This window comes from Desmodus rotundus, chromosome 7 (genome assembly GCF_022682495.2).
Source record: "Desmodus rotundus isolate HL8 chromosome 7, HLdesRot8A.1, whole genome shotgun sequence".
In the NCBI taxonomy this organism is placed as follows: Eukaryota; Metazoa; Chordata; class Mammalia; order Chiroptera; family Phyllostomidae; genus Desmodus; species Desmodus rotundus.
In genome coordinates this window covers 81,258,472-81,272,500 of record NC_071393.1, presented here as the reverse complement: position 1 = coordinate 81,272,500, position 14,029 = coordinate 81,258,472, and the positions used below count along the sequence as shown (strand labels likewise).

The 14,029-nt window shown below is 38.5% G+C and overlaps 2 protein-coding genes across 3 annotated transcripts in view; one reads left to right on the top strand and one right to left on the bottom strand.

Annotated features, from left to right (window-relative positions):
- Positions 1 to 14,029, top strand: part of SHC4 (SHC adaptor protein 4) — a 104,901-nt gene that overhangs the window by 52,361 nt on the left and 38,511 nt on the right. The window contains exons 4-5 of one of the 2 annotated variants that reach the window (XM_024568225.3): positions 2,106 to 2,225; positions 12,999 to 13,052. In XM_024568225.3, the coding sequence (XP_024423993.2) occupies positions 2,106 to 2,225; positions 12,999 to 13,052 (174 nt within the window). The remainder of the gene's footprint in view (positions 1 to 2,105; positions 2,226 to 12,998; positions 13,053 to 14,029) is intronic. The other variant, XM_045201870.3, reaches the window with a different exon arrangement.
- Positions 8,007 to 9,754, bottom strand: EID1 (EP300 interacting inhibitor of differentiation 1). The gene has a single exon (XM_024568226.4). It carries the CDS (start codon positions 9,664 to 9,666, stop codon positions 9,091 to 9,093), a length of 576 nt encoding a protein of 191 aa, XP_024423994.2. The 5' UTR covers positions 9,667 to 9,754; the 3' UTR covers positions 8,007 to 9,090.

Here is a 14,029-nt window from a genome sequence, read left to right as displayed (position 1 = left end):
TCAGATTCCCATCTTTGTGCTCTGTTCCCTACCACCCTGCCTCATTCATCATCATGCTTCATCATCTTGCATAGAGCTGAACCCAGACTAACCCAGAACGAACCACCTGGTATGGAAAACTGATACATGGCCTTTGAATTCTATTAGAGCTGCCTATCGCTAGTTTCTTTGACAGAGCCCATGTCCTCCAAGTAGCCTCCAGCATCCTCCTGCTTCTCAGGACCTCTATGAACAGGATGTGTCAACTGGATGATCCCAAGAAACAGGCTTCTTCATTTAAGACTTCCTCATTTCAGGAGTAGGGAGCCCACACACCAAAACAACACAAGACAACACAAACCAGGCTGTTACTGGTCCAGAAAGTACACCTTTAAAGAATAAAAAAAAGAAAATTTTGATTTTTATAAGCTAGCATTTATTGAATAATACATGCCACAGACTCTTCCAATCACTTTTTATTTTTTATACTTTCTTTTCCCCTAATTAAAAAAAATTATGGTAAAATATACGTACTATAAAGTTTACCTGTTAACCATTTTTAAGTGCACAGTTTAGTAATACAAAGTACTTTCATGTTGTTGGGCAACTCACACCACCACCATCTCCAGAACTCTTTTCATCGTGTGAAACCATGACCCTATACCCAGTAAACAATAACCTCCCATTCCTCTCTTTCTCCATTCCACTGTGTGTGTGTGTGTGTGTGTGTGTGTTGGGGGTGCGGGGAGAGAATGAGAGAGAGAAAGGAACTGTGCTTGATTGGAATAAAGAAAATAGGCAACAGGAATCACACTTCATCCAGCATCCTACTTCCTGCCTCTGTGACTCTGACTACTGAGTACTTCATGTAAGTGGACTCACACTGTACTTGTCTTTTTCACTTAGTATAATGTCCTCAGAGTTCATCCATGTTGTAGCATGTATCAGAATTTCTTACTTTTTAAGGCTGGATAATGTCCCATTATATGTACATAATGCATTTTGTTTATACATTTATCTGTTTGATGGACACTTGGGTTGCTTCCACATTTTAGCTAATGTGAATCATGCTGCTATGAATACAGAGATCCAAATATTGGTTCAAGTCTCTGCTTTTCAGTTTTTGGGGTGTATAACAAGAAGTGGAATTGCTAGGTCATATAGTAATTCTATTTTTAGTTTTTTGAGGAACTGCCATATCGTCTTCTGTAGTGGTTGCACCATTTTCCATTCATACCAACAGTGCACAGGATTTCAGCCTCCCCACATCCTTGTCAACATGTGTTTGTTCTGATGAGCTACAGGTCTGCCCAGATTTTCTATTTGTTCACGACTTAGTCTTGGTAGGTTTAACGTTTCTAGGAATGTGTCCATCTCATCTAGGTAATCCAACTTGTTGGCATCCAATTGTTTATAGTACTCTTAATTCTTTTTATTTCTGTTGAATCAGCAGTAAGGTCCCCACTTTCATTTCTGATCTTAGTTATGTAAATCTTCTCTTTTTATTAGTCTGACTAAAAGTTTGTCAAGTTTGACCTTTGTGAAGAACCAACTTTTGGTTGTGTTTTCTCTTTTCTTTTTCTAACCTTTCTATCATTTATTTGTGCTCCAATCTTCATTTTTGTTCTCTCCTTCGGCTAGTTTTAGGTTTGGTTTATTTTTTCAAGTTCCATCAGTTGTAAAGCTAGGTTGTTGATTTGAGATCTTTCTTCTTTTTCTACATGTTTATAATAATAAATTCTCTGCTTACGCACTGCTACATCCCATAAATTTTTGTATATAGTTTTTCGTATTTCTGGTCATCACAAGAAACCTAGACAGCAACTTTTTCTTTTTTTAATACTTGTGGTGTCCAAAAGGACTTGAGAGAGTTCAGCTAGTCCAAACTGTCACAGGAATCCTTTTATGTAAACCAGGCCCCTACTCCCAATGCTTGGGAAGAGAGGAGTGTATGAGAAAAGTTCTGAGGGCTCAAATTTCACTGGAGAATTTACTGCATTCCCATTTTTAAAAAAGTTTTTAATAAAAAATCATTTCATCTCATTTGACTTATTTTTTAACATTTAAAGAACATTGTTTCTGTAACAAAAATTCATAACTTAGAGTGTTGTTTGTTGTTTTTAAAGCCTCCAGTTAAGTTCCTATCAACAGTTCTTGGCAAAAGTAATCTTCAGTTTTCGGGGATGAATATAAAACTGACCATCTCAACATGCAGCCTCACACTGATGAATCTTGACAACCAACAGGTAAGATCATGGATGTCATTTATAGATGAACATATTATCTATTTCTCTGGAGGAGCCTGAGCATAGTAAAGAAAATACAGGTTCAGACAGACCATACCTAATTTACTGAGGCAGAGGGGAAAAAAACCTGCCAAGGATTTATACACAACAAAAATTGGAACAGCATTTCTAATCCAGCACAGGGCCATCTGACTGCTTGCATACTTTCCCTCTCCCCAACTAACTCTGTAGTAAGAACCAAGGTGCAAAGAATATGGCAAATATCATTTGGCAACTTCTGTCCTTGAATCAGTCACTTATTCCTTTCCACCAACTCTCTCTGAAGAAAAAGCAATTTCATTATCAGAATTAAGGACAGAGGAAGGGTGATACTAAGGTTAATGTTCTAGCTAAATGAAATTTAAGCAGAAAACATTTTCTTACAACCCTTGAGGTTGAAAGCTCTCTAAAATGTTATTATATAAACATAATTTTCTCATCTTTGATGATTTATGATACTACGGTGTGCCTGAGGTTTCATTGTTAATCTTATTTCTCAAAGAACAGCATTGCTGAAGCATACAGGCATTGGGCTGTGTACCTTAAAATAGGAAACATTTTGACTTGCTTTTTACTTTTTAAACTAACTTCCTTATATCAGCTTATTTATGTGGGTTAGTCTAGTTTTTATCTAGTTTGTAGTGATTTGAGATTTTTAATATTTAAGTTTTACTGTAGAGAGTGCTGTTGATCAGGGACTCATGGAAGGTTTAATGTGTACTTGGCAATGATAAAACAGAGAGTTTGAGGTCACCCATGGATTGAAATCCTGGCTTTGCTATGAATGAGTATACTACCCTACCACTGAATTTTCCTCGTCAGCGAAACGAGAGTTACAGGACCTATTCATGGAGTTTCTGAGCGGATGGAATTAGAGGCTGTACGTCTCACAGGGTTATTCAGGGGATTAGGTAAGATCATGGATGTAAATCACTTAGCACAGTGCCAGTCATATGATACCTATTATTATTATTATTTACTCCAACATTCTTCGAGACCTCTTCATATACTCAGTACTTAACAGGGGAAACATACTGTATAAAATTACAGAATTATCAGTAGCATGTAAGTATAGTTATATACATTTTGACTTTCCTTTTTTGCCAAAAAATTCTATTGCGGTTTCCAGGGCTGCTTTATTTTCTAACTTCAAAAGCAGAATAAAATATATTGATTACACAGTAGTGTAAATTATCATAGAGGAAAGTGCTTAACATGAAACAGATTAAAATAGATTTCTGTCCAGTTGGGTCCTCATTGGTTATTCAAGAGAGGTGATACCATTGGTGTAATGACAGCGGAACACTGGGGGCTGTACTTAAAAGATGCAACATATCGGGTGGAAGGTAAAACACTCCTTATTTCCGATGCTTTGCCTTGAAGACATTTGTAGATTTAAAATTTATTTTTAGTTTTCACCCACGCTTATGGTACCAGCAATGCTTAATGCTTTTAGTTATGAGAGGTCATTGAGCACAGGAGCCCTTGAATTATTTGAGTATTGTAGGGAAGGAGGTAGAGCTGGAGCCAATATGGCAACAGCCTTATGTGCGGAATCTAAAGAGCATTTCAAAAAATGTCTTTTTCCCGTGTGCCTGAGGAATGGGGAATTTAGGAATAATAGGGTTGTGGTGGGTATAGTTTACTCTCAGAATTTCTTTCTCCTCCACTACCTTTTTTCCCCAGGTCACTGCAATTAGAGGTGGTATTGCCACACAGCCATAATTGTTCTGGCAGGACAGAAGGAGGGACAGTGGGCTTGGGTGGCTTCTGCTACCAATAATTATAAAAGTGAGGTGACTTTGGGAGTGAATCACACCCCTTCTTCACTGGTGGCGTGGAATAGGGTTGTGATCATCTCACTGCCGGAACAGGGACTAAAATTAGGATCTCACTGGTACATAATAGTTCAAATAATTTTAAAGTATTCTGCAGGCCTGGGAGAAATGGCTTGGCGGGAGGTGTATAAAAAAATGCGCCACACTCCACATGCTTGAACTCAAGAAGCTTCATATGTTCCATCAAAAGGGCACCGAAGGGTTTGAAGGATGAAGGCAGCAGAGAAGTGACTTCATGAGGTACCATGAGCAAAGGATTTATTAATTATATTCTTCTTTAAAAAAAGCTACCTTTTGAAGTGCCAAGATAAATACAAAGATATACTAATGCCTCCTGCCCCTTGACTACTAAGATATGCTCTGGACTGAAAACATAAACAGGTTCCAGTTTATAGATACATTGATGACAGAGATTTTATGGGTCAGATGGTTCATGTTTATTTCCAGCCACTGAGAACTTTGAAATGTAACCGTTCACTTCCAGAAAATGTCTGATGGAACCTCAGAGGCAGGAAATAAAACTAAACACTTAATGCTTACAGTTTTAAAAACTTACCGTATTTGGGGATGACAAAATACATTTTGGAAGAGCAAGTTATAGGCTTTTTTCTTATTGTATAGTCCTTGTTATCAAGTAACAGGATTTCTCGACATACTTTAATATAGTATTTTAGGGCCTTAAACAACAATGTCAGTCTCAGTAGCTTCCAGTTACTATTTCTTTATTCATTTCTACATCTCCTACCACCAACTCTAACAGCTACTGAAACTGAGAAGGGTAACAAAGAGATAAGGAGGGTAAAACAAGCAGAAAACAGAGATGTCCTGTAGTCGTACATATTTACAGAGGCCAGGCAGGTAATGCAGTGTTCAGGTGCAAGAAAAAACAGTGGTGCAGGCGCAGTGATAAATGGTGAGTGCCACTTGGACTCCATATCCGCAAGACAACGCTGGGGAACATGGCAAACAGAAGACCCTCCCTACGTAAAGGTGAATCAGATGATTTTTCCCATGTCAGTATGGGTCAAGAACTGCCAGATCTCCCACTTTTGGGGGTGGGGGAAAAGATGGAAACTTGGGGAGTTTTACTGCTCTCTCGATTATGAAGTGTTGGTTTTTAATTAAGAAACTAAAATTACCAAAATGGATGAAAGACTTGAATATATCATAAAAATCCTACAGGAAAACAGGCAGTAAAATTTCAGATATCTTATGTAGCACTATTTTTGCTGATGTATCTCCTAAGGCAAGGGAAATAAAAGGAAAAAAATAAACAAATGGGACTACATCAAATTAAAAAGCTTCTGCACAGCTAAAGAAACCATCATCAAAATGAAAAGGGAACTGACTGCATGGGAGAACATATTGGCCAATGATACATTGAACAAGGGTTTAATCTCAAAAATGTATAAAGAATTATAAGACTCAACACCAGGAAGACAAATAATACAATTAAAAAATGGGCAAAGGACCTGAACAGACACTTCTCTAAGGAGGACATTCAGAGGGCCCAGAGACATATGGAAAAAAAAACACTAAACATCACTAGCCATCAGAGATGCAGATTAAAACCACAATGAGATATCACTTCACACCATCGGAATGGCCATTGTTAAGAATCAACAAACAAGTGCTGGCCAGGATGTGGAAAAAAGGGATCCCTAGTGCACTGTTGGTGGGAATACAGATTGGTACAGCCACTAAGGCAAACAGTATGGAATCTCCTCAAAAAAAAATTAAAAATGGAACTGCCTTTTGACCTAGCAATTCCACTGCTGGGAACATACCCGAAGAATCCTTAATCACCAATTCAAAAGAATATATGCACCCCGGTGTTCACAGCAGCACTATTTACAATAGCTAAGATTTGGAAACAGCCTAAGTGCCCATCAGTAGATGAGTGGATAAAAAAAAAATTGGTACATTTACACAATGGAATAATATGCAGTACAAAGAAAGGAACTCCTACCTTTTGCAACAGCATGGACAGAACTGCGGACTATTATGCTAAGTGAAATAGGCAGCTGGTGAAAGACAAATACTGTATGATCTCACTTATAAGAGGAATCTAATGAGCAAAACAGAACCACAGGCACAGAACTATGGAACAGACTTGACAGCTGTAAAAGGGGAGGGGGGAAGCAGGCACTAATTGAAAGAAGGTGAAGGGACTAGTCAAAGAACATACATGAAGGACCAATGGATGGGGACAACGGTGAGGGGACTGACTATGGTAGTGCAGGCAGGCAGGGTGGAGGGGGGCAATGGGGCAAAAAGTGGGACAACTGTAATAGCATAAATAACATTAAAAAATAATTAAAAAATTAAAATTAGCCCTTGCTGGTGTGGCTCAGTGGATTGAGTGCTGGCCTGCAAATCAAAGGGTCACTGGTTTGATTCCCAGTCAGGGCACATGCCTGGGTTGTGGGTCAGGTTCCCAGTGTGGGATGTACAAGAGGCAGCCACACACTGATTTTTCTCTCCTTCTCTTTCTCCTTCCCTTCCCTTCCCCTCTCTCTAAACCAAATAAAAATCTTAAAAAAAATTAAAATTAGAAGTATGAGCCAAACAAAACACACATGTGTCCTTAGGCAGCTGATGTGGGATATCTGATTTAACCAAACATTTGTAATACTTATGAACAGATCCAGAAAATGCTCCCAAAATCACACTACACACTCATAAGCTTCTTTAAGGTCCCTCTCCCCACATCACAAAATCAGGAACAGAATTTCCCCAGAATCCTTTCTTTAGTTCCCATTTAATGGAGACATACATATATCTAATTATCCCTATTTTCAATTCATGACCATAAGGAAGAAATATTAATTTACCTAGTTACAAAGCTAGTAAGTAGTAGAGCCTAGATTTGAGTCAGGTAGGTTGGTTCCAGTCTGTGGTAACTTTAATATATAATAAAAAATACAAGTGATTTTATACCCCTAACAGGGGTGTTAAATATGTTACCATTTTCTACCTTCAGTAAACTACCAAGTATTAATTTCAGTAGTCTCCCAGTTCCTTGCTTATTTTAAGGACTAACAATCAACCATTTGGTGCGGCATCAATTGCAGAATGCAGTTCTTTCTCTGCAAAACAAGACTTCAAACCCAACAGGGAGTGTTTTTCTTTTCCCCTTCTCTTGCTTCTGTCAGCCCAGAAAAACAGAATCACACCTCCAGGTGTGCAGACCTGTTTTTTCTGAGCCTATTTCCTGACATCCTTATCTGGAGGTAAATGCAGCTGGTCAGTTCATTGTGCATTGGCATCCTCTTTTTCTTCTCAGAGTACCATTAATTCCCATCACACAGGCAACTGATTATTCATCCACAGGCTCATGTCACTGCAGCTATAGGCTGTCTGAAAGTGTAGCCAAAGAAGTGAGACAGGATTACGTTTGTCACCTCCTATCTAGTCTCCCCCATCTCTCTCTTCCTCCCCACCAAACTAGTGTTAGTATTATGCTCATCCTTGTCAGTTCCCACATTTTGCAGAAAACAAATCCCCTTGGTAAGGCTGCCAGTTGTGTTGTATTGATGTGTCTTTTACTCCCATAATGGAGCAGGAACGCCTAGTACCTTTTCATTGATCGTAAGACCTGCTGATACACTCAGTTTTACTAGTCACAGCTTTCTGACATAATTATCAGAGAACTTTAGAATCCTAATAAATTAACCACAGCAATGTGCTCATTAACTTTCCCAGGTTGGCAAATTCTCTTATATGAACTTACTAAATTTAGTTTCCACAAATTAAGTTGCAAAACATGTATTTGAAGCTGGAACACTTTACCTTATAGTGGTTAAATTTAAATCATAATGTGGTTGCAATAATACATTTAAAAGGTAGGATACAATAAAAATAGTACATAAAGTATATATGCAATACTATTAACCAAACAAAATACACAGAACAAGAAATTTTATTGAGTCGAATGCTGGTTCATAACCAATAACAAGCTTAATTAGAGGAGGAGACAGAGGGAAACCAGAAATTTCTGGACAGGGTTTAAAACCTTTAAAGGCCGATGGCATAACTGTTCATAACCTCTTTATTCAATGTAGGGCCTTCCTTTTACTTGACAACTTCCACTTAACACTTCTTTTGTAACAAAGTTCAACCAGTCTTTTCCCTGTAAAGTTAAATGAAAACCAGAGAGATAAAACAAAATTTTCCTAAGATATGAGAGTATTAGAAGTAGCTTGTTTTCTTTGCACTTTTATACACATTTTTAATGTCTGAATCTGAAAATTTAATAAGGATTTCTTCATTTCTGACTTTTAAAAAATGATCAAGATAATGAATTTTCTTGAATTACAGATCACAGTAGCTTTATTATTGGTCAAGACATATGTACAAATAAAATTTCAGATGCCCTTGGAAAATTGTTAAGATACATTACACATGATACATATTTCTTTCAGGGTTTGCTTACCCTTCTGGAATACTAAGAAGATTCAATTGTCATACACTAAAAATTTAGCCTTTGATAACTATAACTCGGACAGATCACAAAGTGGAATCTTCAAAGTTTTCTCAATAGGCTTCCTGTCCAAATAATTCAAAGACATCTGGTGTTTTAAGTTGGACATACTACTTTTCCTCTTGTAATCAGTATCAGTAATTAGCTCTTGTGCTGGCAGTTTGTCTTGGTTTTGACTTATTCTTGCAAAATCATTCCTTACAGTGAAATATGGAATTTTCCCCAGTGCAAAGAAAATAATCTGGATTGATAACAAAGTCAAAGCCATAGGTGTTTCAGGATATTCTTGAAAACAAGTTTCAACAGTCCTAAGATCCTTTTTGTTTAACAGCTTTTTTTCTTTTTCACAACTGTACAGTCACTGCCTAGTCTATCCTGCAAAACAAAAATACATTTTGTTTGAAGATCAAGTTCTTTGTTGGCACAGAACTATCTGAAATAAACCCCAGACAGTGGAATTTTGGGTCCCTCCTCAAGTAGTTTCCTCCTCTGTAACTGCATTTAACTACTCTCTATCAATAATCTCATCACATCCCAGTTCTTCGGTGAGACGATTGACGACCATAAGTGAAAAAAGCTCTTCGATAAAAGCCAACTGATCAAACGAGGTCTTCTCTTGATGCATCTGAAAACCACCATCCAGGCCTGCTTCTCTTGCTCTGGACGTTCTTAGAAACATCTTGTTGGCTTCTTCGAGGGCCGTTGAGACTCTGTAGCCTGCACCATTCAGCTGCTCCTCTTCTGGATAGTTGTAGTCATCCTCCCAGTCATCAAATTCCTCACCGTCGCTCTCGAAGTCAGGGCCCACAACCTGGCCTGGCTGCTCCCCGGGGCTGGGCCGCTTAGCAAGGCCTCGGTCGCTCTCTGGCCCCGCCATTGCCTGGGCCCCCGCCTCCATCAGGCCGTCCTCCTGGAGCCGTGGCGGGGCCCGGTTGCGGGAGGGGTTCTCGGATGGCTCGGATGGCGCCCGGTTCGCACTGCCTACCTCCATCTGCGGATGGTCACTCTCGCCAGGTATCACATCCATCTGCAGGTCATTGCTTTCTTCATACAGCTCGGACAACTCGTGCATTTCCGACATGGTACCAAGGGCTCAATCTCTTGCAAGGCGTTTTCAGCAAGATCGGAGCTATGCCGCTGTGCGGTTGTGCGCGTGCGCAAACGGCGTGCGCGACCCCCTGCGTCTGCGTGACCCCCAGACGCCACCGCCCACTTGGAGCGTAGCTCGGGAATGGAGGGGGAACTGTCAGCGTGGGTTGGTGGTCTATGTTTTGTTCGATCGAATTCGTATCTTAAGACTGTGTGTGGAAGAGCATCACTTCATCTCCCTTTTACTTAACCGTTGTGATGCTGCAAACCGGGAAATACGTGCCTGCTGTAACACGCTCTATCGTCCTCCTTCCCGTCCCTTCCTGCCTCCAGCGCCTCCCTCCACTTCCGACTATCGCGTCTGCTCTGAGTTTTTAACTACCTGTTGTCTGTGCTAGTGACTTCTAAATCCCAGTGTTCTCAACCACAAATCAACATGTTAAGAACTGATCCTCATTAGAGAAAGTTAAATTCATACCTAGCATATAATCCGTGCTCTCTTTAAAAAGTTGTAGTGAGGAAATGGTCCCACTTCTTTTCGTAAGAGGTAACTTTCCGTTATCAGGTTGGTGTGTATTCTTTAAATCCTTTTTCTTTGCATTTATATGGATATTAAGTTCTCACTGGAAAATCTTACTTTTTTATTACGTCTCATGTAACTGTCTTCAACTTATAAAACAAACACCTCAGCATTGTCGTGAAGATTTAGCTTTGTTAGTATGTGTATTTTTTCATAGCATTCCCTTTGTATAGCTATGCTATGGTTGACCTGTGTGTGTAAAAAATAATTTCTGATTTTTTGATATTATAAACTGGCCTAATGAATGTCCGCGTGTGCCAGTATTTCTCTAGAATGAATGCCTAGAAGCAGAAAGGTGGAGTCATAGGGTATGCATACTTTAGTTGTAGTAAATACCGTCAAATTGCTTTCCAAAGTTGCCGTACAAATTTAAGTTCTAGCCAACGGTGTTTGAGAATATCCACACCCTTGCCACACATGATTGCATTGAACTTGACAGTTTTATCAATTTAATGTATCTTGTTTTATTTTGAATAGTCTTAATTTCCTGGAGATTGTTTTTCAATATATTTATTGAACATTTGTATTACTTCTGAAAATTAACTGGTCTTATTTTGAGTTTATTTTTCTTTTGTATTGTTTCATACGAATGCCTTATAAACTCTTATATGAATACTTTGTCTTACATGTTGCACATGTATTCATTCTCCTTTACTGTTGTTTGTCCTGTTTAGGGCTCTTATACAAAAGTTTTAAAATGAGTCTTTATATAATCTAATTTAAGGCTTTTTTTGTATGTCTTTTTCTGTCTACTAAGATGGGTTTTTCCTGTCTCAAAGATCACAAGCATAATCTTTTATCGGTCTCCTGGTGTATTTATAGACCTTTTACGAATCAAACATTTATATACATCGTATGAAGACAGGGTTTATTTATATTTTTCCCGTGTGTGAGTGTGTTCAACTCCACCAATTTAATCATTTATCCTTTTGTCTGTTTGCTGCAACATTTATCATAGACCAAAAGTCCATGACCATGTGAGTCTGTTTTTAGACTTCATATTCTAATGGATTTCTAGTTTTATAATATGCTTTGCTAATAAGGAAATGCTAGTCTTTTTGTTCTTCAAAAAAAATTGTTTAGCTTTTTTTGCACATGTATTCTTTCATGTGAATTTTAGAATAGCATGAAAAGTTCCCTGAATGACATTGGTAGAATTTTTATTGGAATTTACATGGAGATTACAGATTAATTTAGGGAAGAATTGACATCTTTACAATATTTTCTTCTAATCCATAAAGGGGATATATATCTTCTTACTTTTTACTTGTTCAGGTAATATTTACAAACTTTGATGAGGTTTTCCAAAAATCTTTGAAGAATTCCTCTAAGATTTACACATAGGTACTTTTGTAAAATGTACCTCCCTCTACCCTCTGCATACAGTGTCTAATAGGCTATTGGTGATATATAGGAATAACATTGATTTGGTGTATTGATTAGCTTTTAGTAATCAAGTTAACTGAGATGTAAGTAGAGAAAAGTGCACACGTCAAGATTATCACAAAATGAACATTCTTGTGTAACTACTACCCAGGTGAAGCAACACCATTTCTTCCCAGCAAACTACTTGCTGTCTCTTCTTTGCCCAGAAGTAACCACTGTCCTGACTTAAAGCAGAATAAAATAGTTTTGCCTGTTTTTGAACTTTGTGTAAATGAAACACAACAGCATGTATTTTTTTGTTTCTGGCTCCTTCTGCTGAAGAAGCATATTGTTGCTATGTGGTAGGTCATTGCTTGAATATCCCAACGGTCCCGGTCGGGACTGTTTACAGTTGTGCTCTATTATGAAAAGGGCAGTGATTATTTTTCTTTACCATGTTTTTGGTGCACATAGCTACACAGTTCTGTTGGATATGCACACATTTAGGAGTAGAATTGCCTGGTCATTTTCTATAAGCTACTTTAGTATATTCTGTTAAACACCTGTGAAGACAAGATTAGTTAATAGGTGCACAGTTGGTATTTTAATGAACCTTCAACAGTATGACAAATATAGTATGACAAATGTGTCTCTGCAAATTGGTTGTTACACTGTGGGTATTACAAACAAGTAATCCTAGCATCTCACATAAAAGAGATAATCTTCTTGGCTAAGTTATGCCAAGTTCACTTGAATAATCTTACTTCATACTGGAAATCTTCATGTTAGTTCTTTAGGATACTTTTTGTGGCAAATGACTGAAACCCAATTCAAACTAATTTATAGAAAGATAAGTTAATAAAAGAAAAAAGATAAAGGGAGACAGGAATTGTATTGTTCAAATGATGGAACAATGTTATCACCAGACTTTATTCTGTTTTTAATTCTCAGCTGATTTTCTCCAGAGGTAAAGCTTCATTTTTCCAGTAAGGTTTTCCCACATGTCAGCAAAAGATGGCTCACAGAAATTCTGGGCTTACATGTCTTTAACGGCAGAGAGAGACAGAGGTATTCTTTCCTTTCGTCCCTAGCAGTTTCTCCCCAAAGGTACTGATTGGCTCTGATGTATTCAGATGTTTTCTGATTGTCTAGGCCTGGATCGTGTGCCCACCTGCAAGGAGAGGGCCAGTGAGATGGGCATGTCACACCCACCTGAATCTCAGGGTCTAAGTGAGATGAGATCCAGTGTGGGTGGAGTGGTTTCAAAGGATGCTGTCCAAGCCACAATGAAACATGTATGTCTGTTACTGTTAGAGTGTGTGTCACCAGGACTAATTAATTGATAGCATCAAACATGTTTAATTTGTTATGTTTTCCAGATTATTGCAAATCATCATATGCAGTCTATTTCATTTGCCTCTGGAGGGGATCCTGTAAGTATGGATTCATAAAAGTTCTTTTTATAAGAGGTAAAAGAACTTCCACGTAAAGTGTATTAGCCACCACATGTCCTTTCCAAGTCTCTTATTAGAATTTGTGAAAAGCTACATGTAGCAGGTAATCAAAAATTTGGTTTTGACAAAATATGTCCTGTCACTGATTTTTAAAATATTTGGATTAGTAGGTAAGCTGATAAAAATACTCCACTGTGGTAGTAGCTGTAGAGTGATACTCTGAGAAGCTTTTCGTAGATAACATCAAAGTCAGGAAAAACAAGTGTGTCATACGTGTGTTGCCAGTCCTTCCTCAGAATCTTCTCCACATAGAGTTCCAGGCGTGGCACATGAGGGGAAGCCGATCTACCATACAAGACGACTTAGTCTAATTTAGAACGAGCTACGAGGTTTGCAGAAACTTGTGGAGGTAACACTCAGGTGGGGAGAGAGAACAGCAGTTTGTCTCTACCAAGAGGCCACGTGGTGCTCATTTCCCAGGAATGGTACTCTCTCTGCAAGCTCTTTGCAGAGTGGAGGGTCATTCCCTGATTAGATACCGCATCATTTCTGGACCAGAGCAAAAACAGAGGGGCGTTAAAGCTAAGAAGCCTGTGACTGAACAAAAAAAAAAAAATCTGTTTAAAGTGAGGGAGTAGAAGGAGGACTTCGCTCCTCTGTGACGTCATGGCGTCTTTCTACCTGTGAACGTAGAGAAGGCCAGAGGACGGCAGAGTCTGGCTTTCGTAATGATTGAACATCAGTAATGTCAGGAAAACTCAGGGAACATGTGAAGTCCCTGTCCTTACTGATAGTATGTTACCTCCTTCTCTGCATTTATTATTAAAGAGTATGTCCTTCAGAAATGAGGCAGTAAAATCCACTTTAACAGTTCATTTTTTTCTCTCCACCACACTTGGTTTCTTTCTTCCAAATGAGGAATAAAATTTAGGGTCATAAATGATAGGACACATGAC

Bases quoted from the DNA above. Each gene is read 5' to 3' on its own strand.
- EID1 (XM_024568226.4), bottom strand. From the start codon at position 9,666: ATGTCGGAAATGCACGAGTTGTCCGAGCTGTATGAAGAAAGCAATGAC.